Source organism: Filicampus tigris, chromosome 10 (genome assembly GCF_054856515.1).
Source record: "Filicampus tigris isolate MCC_2025a chromosome 10, RoL_Ftig_1.0, whole genome shotgun sequence".
Classification (NCBI taxonomy): domain Eukaryota; kingdom Metazoa; phylum Chordata; class Actinopteri; order Syngnathiformes; family Syngnathidae; genus Filicampus; species Filicampus tigris.
Genome location: NC_141226.1, coordinates 17215324 through 17233225, shown reverse-complemented (window position 1 = coordinate 17233225; position 17902 = coordinate 17215324). Strand labels below are relative to the sequence as shown.

Genomic DNA, 17902 nt, shown 5'->3' with positions numbered 1-17902 from the left:
TCAGCGAGCTCGTGAGAAGCCTGATAACGATCCTGATCATTTTAACAGGTGTTGTTACAGCAGGGAGGGATTGAAAACCTGCAGGACAGGTGCCCTCGAGGACCGGAGTTGGTGACCCCTGCTCTAGAGCATCACAACAAACACCTGATAGTGCGCCTTGCTCTTACGGGTGGCAAGAATGTAAACAGGAAGTGTGCGAGTGAGTAGTAGTGGGTGAAAATTATCCTGTGTTGCTCCAGCTGGCACATAAATAGCCGAGCCGCAAGCCAATGATCCTCCATGGCACAGTGAAAACACGTGCTGTTTGAGCATGTATAATGGCATGCTAAGCTCATGCATGCTCAACCGATGATTGGTTTGGTCATTTAACGATTTCAACCGTTTACTGGCAATACTTAGGACAACATTAATGGTGCGTGGGCTAAAACCTTCAGTAATTGGTTAATTTGTCACTACGTCACCACAACTGAACAGCTCAAGTAGTTCAACACACAAGTCCTGATCGAATCAATATTTTTACTGTCCGTGCAATCATAATTTTAACCCAAACTCTGAACATATGGACAAAGAAATGTTGTTCATGTAAACAGAATGTAGCCACTGGCATTGAATCAAGAGTTCAGCAAATTCAAAAAATGTTTCAAAAAATTTAATTGACTGATTTTTCGCCAAGTCGACCAAGGAAATTTGGTCAAATGCCGATCCCTAGTATTGCACATGTAGCTATCTTATCGCTGTGCCTTTTAGGGCAAACACGATTGATTCATTTTGGTGAGATTGTTGTCTCATCAGAACGAAAACATACAGAACATATCAGTTCATTTGCAACCACACGGGGACCAGGAATAGGTTGGTTTAGGTCCACAACAAACTTCAAAGGCTATGTTCACACTTGACCAACAGGTGGATTCAACCAAGAGGGAATATGAACTTAAACCCATTAAAACACACGAAAGATTGTGCTATTGTGAAAGAGAGCTGACTTCAGATCGCTTTGTTACAATAACTGAAATAGGCCAAGTCTGTCTGGAACTGGACCAAGACCACAAACCAGTTGACTAAATGGTGCTGGCTGGATTGAGGAGGCCCAAATTCCTAAGAAGAAGCACATTTCGATTTGGCACCAGAGTTTCAGTAGACTGAGGTTGAATCACTTTCTCACCATAATTGCCGTCAAGTATGCTTGGAAGAGTACCGAGACCATACACCAGTTGGTTTGGTCTGCACGTGACCTGAGTTTCATTTCTGTGTTCACACCTGATTATACAAACCACACTAAGGGTGGGAAATTAACTTCAGTTCATTAAAACGGGATAAAGACTAGTGCGAGTTTCATAGTAATAAGTTGTTGTTTTTTTCTATTGAGTGCCAAAGTGGATCATCTCTGATCACATTACTGTTCAGGAACTGGGACAAGTTTGTTTGGCGCTATTCTGTTGTTTTCCAGTATCATCAATTTGTGTTTTAATTTATTGCTTTCACGGTCTTTGTTGTTCTATTATTGCTACTTTTGTTACATTTATAGTGCTTTGTTACAGCAGGCAGCTGTTGTGAAATGCTCTATATAAATAAAGTTGTTTTGTTTTATATTGTATTTTGTTCTTGAGCAGAAGCAAACACAAAGTATGGAAGTATGAATATTTATCCGAACGGACGTTTCTGTCCCCTGCGCTTGAGTTCGAATAACGCAGTAGGCGAGGCACTACAAGAGTCTCCTGTTTGGGCCGCTCTGAGCGGATCACTGGTCAGCCTGCCAAAGAGGACAGCGGCTCTTTGATCCGGGGCGGCCCTCTCTGTACATGCACATGTTTGCGTTTGTGTGTGAGCTCCTTCCTCTGGTCATACAGCAAAGCTTGACCTGACGCCCCCTTTGAAGGTCAACCTGCTCTTTGGTGTAACCGCCGTGTCCAATTTTAATGCGTAAAGCGAGGTTGGATCCAGCTTGAAAAAAAAAAAAAAAAAAAAAATCCACAGCGCTTTTATTGAGCCACGTAGCAAATATACAATAGATACTGGACTTCCTGTATCAAAGGCCCGCACAGACAAGGAGGCCTTCAGTGTGGCCGAGGACTACAGTTGCGGCAGCTGCGCCTGAGAGTCAGCCAGAAAGTCAGCTGAGGCTGACTGTCTCCACTATCTGGCCTGAACGACCAGTCAAAGGCAGCTCAACATGTGTAAGAATGGCATGCCACCCGCCGCCCCCGCCAACACTCTCCCCCGCTCTGCACTTCCTCCACAGTAAACGTGCTTGACATTCTCAAGAAGCCGGTGTACATTCCGCACATGCTTTCAACGGGGCAACATGCGAGAGTGCGCCGCAGATGTCACGGGGACATCGACGCCCGTCTGCGCATTTATCAAAGTGCTATTCGGTGTCCCTCTGTGCTAGGCCGAATGAGCATTAAGCCCTTGTGTGAGCAGTGCCGTCGCCTTGGTGTTGAGTGGAGAGGAGGGAGGGGTTGCTTTAGCGAGTACTCGGGTGACCGGCGTTAAGCCGTCTCACATGGGACGTGGAGGCGTCGCCCTCATAAGAGCATCGGGTTTTTCATTTCATTCGACGAATGCCGCTGCTGCTCCACCTCGTCGACAAGGGGCTCACTGTACATGAACACAACCTGCCATTAAACAGTATCGACACTCAAAACTCGACTCTGGTGTTTCCACCAAGTGGGGCCATGTGTGGTGTAGGCCACATGGGGATAGATAATTGCATCAGCTACGGATTGTCAATGGCATTGGACCAGTTTGACAGAGAGCTGCGCTTACCCCATATGAGTGACACTGAACACGTCTGTGTACTGAAGTCATCTGTAAACATCAAAGGCAAACAGCTCACAATGCACTGTATTTATTGAATTGGTGTTTTGTAGGTTCCTCCCTTTCGGTTGCTGCTGGACAGCAGTGTGTCTGGTTATATCCGCCCACTTCCATTATACACTAATCTCCAAAGGTTGGTCTCTCAAGATTGTATGGAATAGTTATGATGGTACATCTCCTGACGTTTTTCACTGGAATTTGAGTCAGTAGTTTGGCGGCGGTGATGTTGCCGTATCCACAAGCGAGAATACAATTCACGCTGTCTTGCTGGGGCTCGCGTGTGCTATGCAGTTCGCAGAGCACCCCTTCAAATCGACTGTCACCCTCTAATTTCAGCAAGATTAAAAAAGGGTGTATCAAGTCTACTGTGATTGTAATAATATTTTTTAATCAAAGATTCAAGTAAACTTTGCTAGATGTTTTTTGCACTGATTCTGAATATGCCTAAATTTAGGTTTTCATAATAATGATAAAATATATTATTATTGTGTAACATTTATGAATTAAGGGTTAGGTTCAGCAACAGTTGGATTTTTTTCTGAAAAATCATAGCTATAAATTACAACACATGGTAAAACCCGTTTTGCCCAAGCTTTTATAGGTCAAACTTGTGAACAAAGCAAAACGTTGTTTTTTTTGTGGGTTTTTTTTAAATCAGGGTGAAACAAAAGTTTAGGGACGCATAAAGGCATCTCTGATTAAAATATGCTGTTGACCAGTGTCATTTATTATTTTAACAAAAGCATGTCACAGGCATGAGATTAAAACACCTGGGAATTGTTTGAAACTGAGAATGTAAAGCATAATATTTTTTCTTTAACCAAACAGTAAAGCTACTAACATTAAGATTGGTGACCACCTGATAGCATAACACTATGTTAAATCGAGTCATAATCCACACAAGGTGGCCATGACATTGCATGCGTGTTGTGAATACTTCACCCTTGAGTGTAGCTGGAACCAAACCCCTGAAGTTGTATCCTGAGATGTTGCAGTCACGAGATGGGGTTTGGGTATGCATGTACTGAAACCCGCGGCGATACATCGGAGGCACAATGAAGGAATTCTGACAGGCCTAACAGCAAGTCGGTTATTAAAAAGCATGACATGTCAAGTGACGGGTCATGTGTGCGTGTGCGCTCATGACTGAGAACCGTGAGACCAGAAGCGCATGTGGCCATTGCCAATGTCACGTTTGACAACCTCCGGTTCATGAAAGGAAGCTAGAGTTTCTGAAGTTCCCATCATGTAAAACACAGACCCACTTCCCCGCCTTTCACATCCCAAAGCGCCATCAGCGACTGGACACAGTGGCATTGGGAAGGCCTCCCGAGCTGTGCGACAGCACGTTAACCCGGCTTGGCAGGAAGTTAGTTACTGTGACAGTTGCGCTGCTGCAGGCCAGTGGGACAGGCCCTGCATAGCATCTCAATGACCACACAGTCCACAGAGAGAGTTTTAGACCCTCTCGGCTACGCAGCTCCCACCCCTACTCTCCATCCGACCACAAAGGCATTGAGCCTTTTCATGGGGGGGATGATAATGGGGCGAAAGCTGGAACAGGGCCCCCGTGTCGGAGCGCCATAAGTTGTGGCGGCGGCTGCTTTGTGGTGATGTCATGCGTGTCCATGGGAGCGCAGTGTGCGGCAGTGGTCTGACAAAGGCGCCCGAGGCCCGGAAGAAACAACACAAACAACAATAAAGGCAAAGATATTTCAAAGAGGCCTGATTTGCTCCTAGTTCAACTGCAAACCTGGATCAACATATTCTATTTGGACTTCAAAGGACGCCAGCAACAATCTGTTACAACTGCTGCTGCAGTTCAGTTTGTGGGCTTGGGAACCTATGGCCTGTGAGCCACATGAGGTCTGTGAAAGCATCTGAGCCTGGCTGAAACAATCACAGTTGATTTTGGGCAAGTGGTGCAATACACCCTAGAATGGTTTCCTGTCAGCCGCAGGGCACATTCATACACACAATTCACATTCACACCAGTGGGCAATTTAAAGTTGTGAATGAGCTTCACGTGCATGTTTGCAAAATGTGGTAGAACAGACCCTTTCGTGACCGGACATTTGATGGTTCATTACAGCGCATATATAGAGTTAAATCCAATCCTTTACCAGAGCCTAATCGTAATCGAGTTTCTGTCTGCATATTTAAACGACCCACGTAGTCCCAGTCCCCTTCCGGGCGACGGCCAATCGGTGACAAGAACGTAATCTTCACGCCACACGCAGGTGACGCACAAGCAGACATGCCGCCAAACAAAGAAAAAATATCAAAAAGAATTGACACACACATACGCACAGCGTGGACATTTTTATTTTTTCCTTGCTTGGCCATGTGTCAGGAGTGTGGTACTTGCTTGAGACGTGGTACAGGTTAAGCCCGTTCTCGACGCAGTTTGGCTGACTCGGACCGACTGGGACCACATGGGTCGTTTGAATATGCAGACGGGAACTCGGTGGCGGTTAGGCGATGCCCAGCTCTGATATATACTGCCCTTCATAATTATTGGCAACCCTGGTTGAGATGTGTACTTTAGCTTCTCATGAATTTGTTTTTTTTCTAAACAATATTGGAGCACAATTTAAAAAAAAGAGGAAAATTCAACCTTTAATTCTAGTGTATTTAGTATTAAAAAAAAAAAAATCAAATCATGTGTGCCAACATTATTAGCACATCTGATGCTAATACTTAATACAACCCCCACTTCTGTCAAATTGTTTCACAAGATGTAAGAATACAGAATGAGGGATATTCGGCCATTCCTCTTTGCTCAATCTCTCTAAATCATACAGTGACATAAATCCTCTACTCTACACTCTCCCCTTTAACTCCCTCCACTGGGTTTCAATGGGGTTGAGGTCTGGGGACTGAGATGGCCACGGGAGGAGCTTGATTCTGCGTCTGGTGAGCCATGTCTACAATTTTCGTTATGAGAGTATGCTTCTGCAATAAAAAATAATTCATTTTAAGGCTCTTAATAGTTATGGAGGGCATTATATATCTATATCTATATATCTATATATATATAAATAAAACATCTACCTATAGTCTGTCAATGAGCACAGGGAAAAGACGGTATCCTCAAGGCTCACACAACAGCACTGCTGCAACAACATTCAACAAATGAAAAATAACATACCTGCATAGAAACGTAGCAGGGAGCCCATTTCTGTGTTAAGCCCTTCCTCTTGAACTCTCCAAGGGTCCTTAAATCCAAGCTTAAAGAGAAAGTCATTCTGAATCTGCAGGGGCCTCTCATCTGGGCTAAGCCTCCTGACTGCTTCGCCATGCAGCTGAACATACAGCGTAGGGCTTGACTCCTCTGAGGAGCCTCCGCTGTGGCCAGAGGTCAGCGCTGATTTGACAGCATTGGAGTCAGTGTCCTGGATGTCAGGTGTGTTACCTGTGGAGCTGTCTCTCGACAAGGAGCCGGCACTGCTGCTCGTGGGCAGGCCGTTGGCCACCTCGTTGAGACAGACATTGCTGCACTGCTTGTAACTGACACCGTTAGAGATGGGATCCAGGCCGGCGGTGGACGCAGGGCAGTCCAGCTCCAGCTCATCCGAAGAGCTGCCGTACATGTCGTGGCCCTCCGTGGCGCTGTCGAACGACGGGCTGAGGATGGACGCATCCGTGCCGAGAATCATGTCGTCGCTGAGCGAGTCCCTGTGCTCGCTGAGCCGGGCCCCGGAGCTCAAGTCATCAAAAGCGCTGCTCTCCACATCAGATCCGGAATTGAGTCCATAGCTGTCAGTCCCATTCATGTGCTCTGAGTCAACGTCATTAGGGGTATCCATGTTGGAGTTCAAGTTTAAGTCTGAAAGAGAGCATGTTATGTTGTCTTGGGACTCTGACTCAGGGCTGAAAAGTTTTCCATCCTGTTGCCTCTCATCTGCATTGGTCATGAGCAGCAGTCTCATCTTGTCTCCGGGGTGACCTCCTAAATCTGAGGGTTCCAGGCCAGACAAGTGGTCATATTTGATACCAGGGTCTTCGTTGACCTTGCGCAGATTGTAGTTATACTCGTACTTGACGCTGCAATTGCCATTTTGGTCCATCTTGGGGTTGTCTTTGCTAAAAATGCGCATGACAGAGCCGGACTTGCCGCATAGTTTTCTGAGGCGGATCGCGACCTCGCCGGCCGTGGTGTCCGCGGTGCAGAGGACCGGCCTGGGAGACGAGGACGTCAGTCTGTCGTAGACGTGGATGGCGCCTCGGTGGAGGTCGGCTGTCACCCAGTCGCGGTCGCCTGGCTGCAGCTGCATGTTCTGCCGGTGCTTGAGTAAGGTCTTGCGATCCAGACTCCGGGTGTGCAGAGAAGCAGAGGACAGGGCCGTGCTCATTTTGGCACCACCGCAGGCGGCCGTGACAGCCGAGGAGGAGGAGGCGGCTGCGCCGGACGCAGCCGGGGCGGCGCTGAGGTTCCGCTTCAAGCGCCTGCGTCTTAGCAGCAGGGAGCCGGAGTTACCGGATAAACCTCGGCCGTTCAACGCCGCAATTCGGCTCGCGTGGGGAACACCGTTGCCGTTCTTCGCGTCTATGGGGGAGGGAGCTAGATGCCCGCCGCCGCTGTCCGCTGGAGTCCGCCGGTCGCTGGACACTCCGCTGGGCTTCTTCGTTAACTTGCTTCCATCTTCAGCTGCAGCTTGCACACTCTCCATCGCTGCCACCAGTGAGAAGTCCCCCGCTCGGACTAAATAACGGTGCGCACTTTGTTCCGCCGACCGCGTCTACATTTAAAAGCCAGAGTACGTTCCCACCGTGGTGAATACCCACCAAACAGGCGGCGTCGGTCACTTGTTCCACTAGTAGTCATTCACTCCTTGCATTTTCTTTTCCCCTGTCGCCGTCTCCTCCGTCGCTCCGAGGGAACATTTTACCGATTAAAGTCGATGGGAAAGAGGAGGCAGGGCGCGCAGGGACATATCAGGGCGGAGACGTGACTACGCGTCCCGCTTGGACCAAAATACACTGCTCGAATATGCAATGAACGTCGGCCGACCTCCTACGCAAATATCTCCTGATGTATATTCATGAGGAGGAGTCAAGATGGCGTCGCCACACAACAACAACGCGGTGCACGGTGGGATGTGTATTGCACCGGCTCGCGCGCCCCTTGTAACCGGGCTGGGAAGAAAGGCCTGAAAACTACACCTCCCATGATCTCAACTTTGGCTCATTTGGGGCGGCTAGCGGAAGACAGTGTTGAAAAAGCTTCGCTGGATGTTAACCGTTGGTTTAGCTTAGCTCCGTGTAGCTACGTACACATACAACATCAGTGACGTTAAAGGGACGACGGCTCTGCTGTGATATGCGCTGACAGTGTAAAATCCGCAGCGGCTGATGAAAGCATGGCGGCATTTCTGTAAAGTGTCGACGTGATTAAGTTGCCATCGGGACGCCATTTCACATCACCGGCTCATATCAATTTCATGGCATTTCCCGCCCTCTGGAGGACTAAAAGCGAACTTAAATTCGCATCCGCGGGCCACAGCGACCCCATAGGCGAGGAGGGGGTACTGGAAATAGCAGGAAATCTCGTTACACTAGTTAGAATGAACATTACTGTATTTATGAGGTTTGTGAATAGTCCTATTATCTGACTGATTCGTTTAGAATAGGTGTGTGGTGTGTTGCAGGCAATTTAGTTTATTAGTACGACAGCGCTTGGAGGATATTAAGGAAAGGCAGCTTTATTTATACAGCACATTTCACACTCGCATGGGCCCCAACAAGCTTGGTGCACCCAGATAGTTGTACATATGAAATAGAGATTTCTGTATAGGTGAAAATATTTCCATTTGGCAAGCAACATGAAGTAGACCGTTTGTTTTGGTGGACCACATAAAATTATGTGGCAGGCCAGGCTGGATCTTGCCACCCCCCCAAGACATTTGTGCTATAAATTGTCCATTGGTGTGAGTGTGAATGCTTGTCTACTCTACACCACACACCACATAGGTCACACAGGATAATCACTCAGAATCTTTCAGACATCCAAGAATCGGTTGGAAAATTCCTAAAAATTTGCCCCTCCAAATTTTGTACTCCACTAGAAACTAGAAAGCTACGCAGAATGTATCTTAAAAAAAAAAAAAGCACAATGGAAATGCATTCAGAAATGGTATTTTAATTGGCATTATGTATCCTGTACATGGCATTCTGTATTCCAAAAGTGTGGGCGGGGGGAAAAAACACTTTGAAATCTATCTACAGGAGAAGGAAAAGTGTTATTGCTGAGTTCATTTTCCTTTCTTCTTTTTTTTAATCTGGCAAAATGGAAATCCTCATGCACATATTGGCAGCTTGTGTTTCCTTGATTGTCATGCAGACAATCAAGTGGGGTGTTGAGGTCATTCCTAGTGTTTTGAATTAATAATGAAAAAAAAATACACTGGGGGGGAAAAATGCCCGCATTTTCATTATCAGAGAAGCTAGTTGATCCGGTGATACTCTTTTGCAATATGAACTGATCTGTGCTCCAAATGAATACAACACCCATGCAAACCACACAGCTTGAAATCATTGTCCAAGGGAGAAGACATACTATATTTCCCACACCTGACATACAATTCACATCTTAATTTAATGTGTAATGCAGGAAAAAAAGACAAAAACATTAAGTGTCCATAAAGCTTATGAGTGAAGGTGCAAATGACTTGAGTTATGAAGATTTCAAGAGAGTTTAAAATCAGTCCATTAAAATCCACTACTTGTCCAGAATTGTCACCATGTTCAATTTGTATTGAGGCAGATATCTAATCGGCTCAGCGGCAATGACAGCAGGAAACATCATCCTGATGTAGTACACTTCATAAAATACTAATGCATAAATCGTATAAAGCACTGTAACGAAAAAAAAAAATGACAGGGTGGCATGTCATTCAACACTTTATGAGCAAAGGCTATTGCTTGTAAAAAGAAAGTGTACAATAAAATGCAGGATATGAGGGATAAATACTAATATAAAAAGAAAACACTGCAATGAGCCTTGCTCTTTGTATTAATTCCAAAATACTTCCAACCAAAGAGCAGGTACATGTACATTTAGGCCTCTATCCCCCCAAAAAATATATAAAAAAATGAAATAATATAAAACATACGTACATCTGTCAGAAGCTTTTTTTTTTTTTATACATAAAATGTACACAATTCTGACAAGTGAAGGAAATCTGATTTGTGACTTGTTCAATATAAACAAAATGTACATTTGGAGAGAGCAACCCCTCGGGATTCACAGTAAGCGACTTGGATGACAACATTGTCGGTACAGTACAGTACGTAGGAAGAACAGAACCGCAGATTGAACTCTAGAGGGCCCTATAGAGTTGGAACCAAATCAAATATTGCACATTGTGACAGGACTCTCCTCCCTGCCGGTGCGGGAAAAGACGGATGAATTCCCCCCTTCCAGCGACGGTGCATCCTCCTGCACAGTTGCTCCCTCAGGAGCTCCATGGGGGACGACATCATCATCATGATGAAGAAGAAGAAGCATTGTGACAAGTCCGCCGGTGACTAGAATGTTCTGTCACCGTCTGAAGCCAGCAAACAGACAACTGAGCGCCTGCCTGAGAACTCAGCGTGGAGACGTTTCAATGAGCTAATCCCACAAAATGGAGGAAAGGGGGGGTTGTTGACTGAACTGGTGTGCTACTACAGCGGGTGGGCTAACTGGTGGGTGTAAGTACCGACTCAGGTGTCTGGGGTCTCTATGGGGGGTGGGGGGGGGGGGGGGGGGGATGCATTTCAGAAGACATGGCCTTATTGACAAAAATGGGCACCGTTTGACTGTCCAGCACTTAAGGTTCTACCCCTGCAGCACTGCTTGACACAGCGATGGTCTACTATGGTCGGTGAAACCTGAGGGGGGGAGACAACAACAAACATTTCAACTCGTTTCATCACCATGGGGCTTTGCGAGCACATCTCCAACCAATGGATGCTGCATATAATTCTACCATGTGCCCACATAGTTTGTTAACAGCATATAAATACCATGTGGTTTTATGAGTAGGCATTTAGTTAAGAGCAGAGTGGCAGGCGTCTATGAATTCAGGTATTTATTGGAGTAGGCAAAGTACCTGTCACCTACTTCAAATCAGGCATTTATTTTGAGAGGGTATTTAGTTAACTGCAGACCAAGTCTTCATTTGTTTATTTGTATATTTGGCTCATGGCAGCAAACCAGGTGTCCTCAGAGTAAGGTTTTTTGAGGAGGCATTAAGTGCATAAACAGCAGCCTGGCATCTACTTGAAGTCACGCATTTACTGGATAAATCTGAGTCAGGTATTTAGTAACTGATGTGACACAGAGTATGAGCTGTATATTTGAAGTGTGGTGTTTATTGGAGAGGCATTAAGTTCCTCAACCAAAAAGATCTAATTGAATTTAGGCATGTGAGAAGGCATTAAGTTAAGATTAAGAGTACCAGGCATCTATTTGAAGTAAGGCATTTATTGGAAGTCATGTTTATTTGAGGAGAAAGTTTCACACTTAACTGCATAGTATCAGGCATCTATTTGAAGTAAGGTGTTGAGGAGGCGTTTACAGTAGTACTAATTGCAGAGTATCAGGTGTGTAAAGTAAGGTGACTATTTGAGGAGGCATTTAGTTAATTGACTGCAGAGAGGCGTCACTTTACCTGGTTAAATGACGACTCGACTCGTGCACTTCCATCTCGTTGCTCTTGAAGTCATTGAGCTCTTTTCGTATAGCTGCCTGCATATGAAAAACAAGAAAAACGGAGAATGAAGACCCACAAAGCAAAGGTGTTCTTGTTTTGCAGCAAATGTCGATTTAGTGCATTGAAAGAGACTTGAAGATAAAAGCACGCCAGACAGTCAGGTTAGATTTACACTATACCTTAAGTGACAGAAACTAAATCACAATTCATTTATTTTTTTATCTCATAATCAGAGGCGAAATTGGGCACTCAGATCTGTCATGCTAAAGTAATTGAGTAATTCCAAACACTAATAATATTGGTAAAGAAACATAAAACTACTTGGTAAATTTTCCCTCTTTAAAAAAGTTAAACTTAGTCTTTTTTTAGGTCTGTCCTGATATTGTGGAAAACCCCAAAAACGGAGCACATTATAGATAATATACAAGCATGCATAAATATGTATTTATTTAAATATTAACATTAAAAGAGCAGTTTTTCCAAGACCGCAGTGCAAGAACTATTTCAGCAGGGGGCACTGTGATACAATCAGATCAGCTCATTTCTTAAAAATGCAAATAATACTAATATAGTATATACTTTTTTCATGTGGATTTAAAATCACACATAATCATACTTGATGGTGATACCATTCAATTAGTCGTTATTACACAACATTGACTCTTAGTTTGGATAGCGTGGCCTATCACAATTGAGACGAGGGCTGTCTTCCTTGATGCCACCAGTGTACTACTTTCCTAAAACAGAGCTTGGCACCATCTTTTGACATTTTAGGGTGTTTCACAAACAGAACAAGAAGTACAAATAAAGCTTTTCTTTGTATAGTTATAGTAATAGTAATAGTCTGAATAGCTGGGGATTGGTTCCTCAAAAAAAAAAAATCCCACACATATATGATGGGCTTACATTTATTTCTGTGGAAATTCAGGCAAGTTAATGTTTTCAGGGCGAAAGAAAGACATTATTATCTCTTATTATGAAGAAGCGAGTTCCTTAAAGCCGAAGAAAAAATATTAAAATGTGCCTTTGATGTTGAAAAAGGGAAGTAGACATGGCAGCGCCGCTTGTCCGATTACTCCCTTACGTAAGGGGAGCTATTGTGTAATCAAAACAGTCAGGGCCCCCATGATTTCCACGAGTGGTCCTCAGGTGTGATCTTGCGTGCTCAAAAGGCTCACAAGGCAAGGAAAAGAGCGGGGGAAGGGAAAAAAGTGAAAGGCGAGGGACACGATGGGAGCGCTTCAGGGCGTTTTACTCCCAGGAGTGTCAAGTCTGAAATGAAACGACCACGAATCTGTTGTGTTATCTGCCTATATCTGAAAGTGAATAAAGTTGCCATTAGCACTAAAATACCCTATGACCCATTCAGAAATACAGTGCAGTAAGTTAAAACTGGAATTTATATTTGTTTGAAATTGCCCCACTGAAAATGTTCCCGGACAAGAAAATATACTTTGCTGACATACACAATGGGAATCTAAGAAATAAAATAGTTGATTATATGAAAAAGAGAGCCGATTAATTTGGTTTATTGTTGTATATTTATTGTTTAACCCATTCAGTCCTAAAGCTCTCTAAAACCTATGGGCAACTATAGAATTACCCTCTAAAACCTGAAGTTTTCTCAGAAATTCAACACCTTTTTCAGAATAAATGAAATCTGAGCCTCTGTGGCATCATTCCAAAAGAATTTGAGAGCTTAGACATGTGGCTTTCACACAGGCCTGAGTTTATTATTATTTACTGTTTCAAGCAAAAATGTAAAAAAAAGCGTCAGTGCAAGCGAAGCACTATTTTTAATTTTAAAAAATGGAGTGGTAATTACCATCCTCTATTCTGTTACAAAGCCATGGATATCTTCATCATCTACTAACATATAATCATAAAAAAGAAAAGAAAATGACATAAGCTCTCCCGGCTCTAAAGGTAGGAAGACACAACAGTGCTCCCCGCTCTAGTGGTAGAAATGCGGTGATGTGCTCCCGGCCTTAATGGGTTAATGAAACACTTTCTTCAGGTGGCCCAAAAAATGATACTCAAAATTATAAAATTGCTCCTCATATGAAGTCATTGATTCACAAAACTGAGCCACAAAGAAAAAGAATGTTTCAAGCCTCGGGATCGGTTTTAAATAGTGGGTAAACATGCATAATACATCTCCTTTAAGCAGGAAGTACTACTAGCCTTGTCAGCTGCGGTGAGCCGGGTCCAGGGTTTATCTGCCCGCCGGTCGTAGTCCTGGGCGACTGAGACCTCCACGTAGTCACTGAATCGGATGAGGATTTTGGCCTGTCTCAGCTCCTCCACGGTGGGCCTCTGGCTCAGCTAGAAAAACAACAGCTGTATCAAAAAGTGTGTCACCTTTACAAAAGAGAGTCACGCTTCAGAGATTTAACGATGTTTGTTATTTTGGAGTAAAACGGCAACACATGAACAGTTTTGTGTAGTCCAAAAGTGGTACAATTTGAAGATTGCAAATTATCACAGGTGTCTATTTGAAGTAAGGTGCTTGGTGAGGAATTTAGTAGGGAGTCTATTTGAAGTCAGACGTTTCTATGAAGAGGCATTTACAACCTGAACTGCATCTTACTGGACCGTTGATACTAATGCAAATGCTCAGTGAGCCAGATTAAAGAACAGAGCAGGCTTCTTGTACTTTGCCCACCACTGCTTTAGATGCTCACTGATCTGAAGTCTTTTAACTTTTGAAGCACATTTTCCCAGAATAATCTGCATTTAAAACCAAATTATACCACTTTCAGGGATCTTGATTTTGGTGGTCCTGCTGTATTAACAAGATATAAATACAGTGCAGCAGATGTAAGACATTACGTTTTTTTGTCAAGAGCGGGATGCCTGCAGGGTTGCAGGAAGTGTCGCTTAATTGAAAACGACAGGAACACGCTCAACACCTCTGCACGGGGTCCAAGGATTTGGCAGCAAACATGCTTCCGGGGCCAAGGGCAACAAGGACGGGCGTCTCCCAGGAGGGAGCACGCAACAATGGCCCGCCTACGATTTGCCGTTGTGTCGACTCACCTTTCGAGTCAGCCGTCGCTTGATCTCCCGCTTCTCCTCGATTTCCTCTTGCTCGTTGCGAGCTGCGGAGAAGGACGAGCGTTACTGAAGTTGTGCAATTACTAACAAGGGAAGAAAACATGCACTCTGCCTAATGTGGCTAATTAGAGAGCAATGCTAAACTAAAGCGAATATGCTTATGTAACCTCAAATAGCTTTCATCATTGGCTGTTTAATAGCATTAGCGATGCGTGTCAGGGGTGCTCGATTGCTTTGTTCTCACAAGTTTCCCCTTTGGTGCGCGCTCATGATGGCATGATTAGCGAATTCGATTAAAATAGAAATCCCGCCTCATTAAAATGGATGCATGTGTTATTAAGTGAGCAAGATTGCCATCTTGAGAGGTTAGTGTGTTAGCATTTTTCCATTTCTTTGCGGTTGGCGCGGACACTTACACAAGAGACGTTGCCGTTTGCCTTTTTATCGCCAATAAACGTGCTTGATGACACATGTACTACACATGCTGACGTTCAACAGTCTAATATATTTAATGAATGTGTATGACATATCTAGTCTTTGTGTCGGCCAGAAAAGCCACTCATTGTGCACACTGGAGTCAATCATCGGGGCTTTTATAAAATGTTAAATATAAAGTGAACACTTAATGTTTTTTTTTTTAAATTAGAAAATAAAAGAGATCAGAAAAAATGACTCTGGTTGCTGATACATACAGTTACATATAAAGTAACTATTAATATGTTAGCATTTTATCAAACTATTTTGTTTAATGGGTCTGATAGCAGGACACTCCTATTTGCAAAATCCCTTGCAATTAAAACACATCCCTCATTTATCTAGCATCCAGGCGCTCCTTCGCAATTGATTTAACTTTGCACGCGTACGAGTGATAGAGGAGACTGTGAAGCGTTGCTTGTAAAATCTTTGACTTTTTTCCATCCGTGTCGTCTAGTCTGCAGAGCCTCTGGGTGGAGCAGGAAGTGTTGGTAAATCACACTTTGATGTGAAAGTCAGAGTACCCGGCAACGGGGCTGCGCAACTCTTATACGGCGTGCGTGTGCGGTGGCGGTAAGAAAGCAATCTCGCCAGGCTCAACTTCCTCAGGGAACCCTGCTCGCCTGCTGCAACATGAAACGTCAGGCCGAGATGGAATAAAACGAAGGACTGCGGCTTGTTTGCACACTCAAATCGGCAATGCATTTTATCATCCAAATCAATAAATATGGACTTAAACGGAAATGACACATGGAAATGCACCGAAATACGGGTGGGGAACCATTTTTCCATGAGGCCCATACTAATACTAATCATTTCTGTACTCAGGTTCTTGCTATACTGTATGCTAGCATACCAACTACTAGCATTTTATCAGTATTTATTAGAAATAGTACCAAACTACATACAAAGATGTGAAACACTTGTCATTCTGCCTAAGCATGGTGTCTCTTAATGTTGTTATCTAAGATATAATTTTGTATCTTTAGTGTCTCCATTAGCATTGTCTGTACTCAAGTTGTTACCTTGCTATATTAAACATGTTAGCTTGTTTTCAGTTCTCATTAGAAATGATTCCCAACTACAAGGTAGGAAGGAAAACATTTATCAATCTGCCTAAGCGTAATCCACATTTAAGTTGCTCTCAGGATGAATGTTAACATAGCAATCAATAACATTTGATCCATTATCATTAGCCTTTTAAAATATTACCCAGCACCCCCACATGATGTATAATATATTGAATCAACTGTTCACATTTGACGACTAAAAAAATAGTAAATTTCTTATTTGCGCCTTGGTGCTTTCTCTACATTGGTTGCCATCTTGGTATATGTTAGCATACCAAATGTTATATCAGCATTTCCACCTTTCTCAGTAGGGCAGTAGCACTACAGTACCTGCCCAACTATGTACACAGCTGTCAGAAATGCTGGGTTACGGGTTAGCAATAGGTACATTTCTGAAGGAGTGCGTGTGTTTGTGTGTGCGTGTGTCCATCAGTCTGTGTGTTGAAGTGTAAAAAGTTTTTTTTTTTTTTTTTTAAATGCTCACGTTTGAGGATATTCCTCTGCTCCAGCTCCTCTGCTGTCGGCCTCTGACTTAAGCGCCTAGTGAGAAAAAAAACAATTATTCACGCTCAGCACATTATCTGACATGTTTGGTGTATTGGGTGCAAAACGGGTGAGTGTAAATGTTAGATTGATACAATGATACAGAATTCTTTGATACAGAAACTAATAAAATGAAATATTCTGAGGGTTATTTAAATTTATAAGCAGCTGTAGTGACTAAGAAAACCAAAACAATTGCTGAGGATTTTTATTATCGCAACTGCGTCAGGCCTCAGTTGCTTTAGAGCAGTTGGCAGGCGGAGGATCAATTGTCGCCATCTCATTAAAATTAACAGCCATGTGCATGGCCAGGTACGAATGTTTATTCTTGGCATGGCCGTATCGGTAAAAAACAGTTGCATTTATTTCAAAATTGTCAAATGTTGCAGAGAAAGAAAAGGAAGGGTGATTCTAAGCATACGTCCAAATCAACAAGAGGATGGATTCATAGGAAGCTAACTTGGATGGAATCCAAGAGAAAACCTGAAGCAGGGATGTGCAAATTTGACAGATTTGGAACACTTTTGCAAAGAAGAGTGGGCAAATATTAACTCAAGATGTACCATTCTGAGAGACTCCTACGCACAAAGAATTGAATTGCCAATATGTCTTGGGCTTTTTTTCCCTCCTCGTTTCGGATGAGACTTCAGTGATCCAATCCACCAAACAAAAGTCAATAGCACAATATAAATTGTGAAGATTTGGCAAATTTCACGTTAAATTGTGCTGCTCATTCTACAAATGTAATATTTTAAAGCTGAAATCATCTTTCCAAATGTATCCGATTATAAAGAGTGCCAAATGCACCTTTAAAAATGGTTTGTTACATTGCCATCGGGTTACTTTGCCATTGTATGGATGGAATTTCGTCGTAAACCAAGGACCCCTTTGTATTATGGTATGACAGAGTTCCTTTCTTATAGCAGCCACTGATACACACTGATGTCACCATACTATGCATGTATGTACATTATCCTATTGGGCAAGCAACAGTCATATGAACATGTCACATTTTGGTGAGTCATGTCTGAAAGGTCCAAGCCAATAAATCTTGACTCTACAGCTACTTTAACAAAAAAAAAAAAAGAGAACCTACTGAGTGCTAGCCAATTTAGAGCATTCTGACTTATCTTTCAAGGCTCACAGAATATTGTGTTTTATGACTGTCAACACAGAGTCTCAAACGAAATTTTTAAATTTTTATTTTTTTCTCTTCTTTCATCACCCAAAAAAGTTTTGTTT

The 17902-nt window shown here is 43.4% G+C and overlaps 2 protein-coding genes across 5 annotated transcripts in view; both read right to left on the bottom strand.

Moving 5' to 3' along the window:
- The window catches only part of phlpp1 (PH domain and leucine rich repeat protein phosphatase 1), a 48835-nt gene extending 40593 nt beyond the window's left edge, over positions 1 to 8242 (bottom strand). For both annotated transcript variants that reach the window (XM_086043685.1, XM_086043686.1), the window contains exon 1: positions 5969 to 8242. In XM_086043685.1, the coding sequence (XP_085899811.1) occupies positions 5969 to 7490 (1522 nt within the window). In that variant the 5' untranslated portion in view covers positions 7491 to 8242. The remainder of the gene's footprint in view (positions 1 to 5968) is intronic.
- A 697-nt stretch (positions 8243 to 8939) lies between these two features.
- Positions 8940 to 17902, bottom strand: part of LOC147141086 (phosphatase and actin regulator 1-like) — a 39554-nt gene continuing 30591 nt past the window's right edge. For all 3 annotated transcript variants that reach the window (XM_086043501.1, XM_086043502.1, XM_086043500.1), the window contains exons 8-12: positions 16602 to 16657; positions 14556 to 14617; positions 13697 to 13841; positions 11475 to 11547; positions 8940 to 10692 (exon numbers count right to left, since the gene is read on the bottom strand). In XM_086043501.1, coding sequence (XP_085899627.1) covers positions 10677 to 10692; positions 11475 to 11547; positions 13697 to 13841; positions 14556 to 14617; positions 16602 to 16657 — 352 coding nt within the window. In that variant the 3' untranslated portion in view covers positions 8940 to 10676. The remainder of the gene's footprint in view (positions 10693 to 11474; positions 11548 to 13696; positions 13842 to 14555; positions 14618 to 16601; positions 16658 to 17902) is intronic.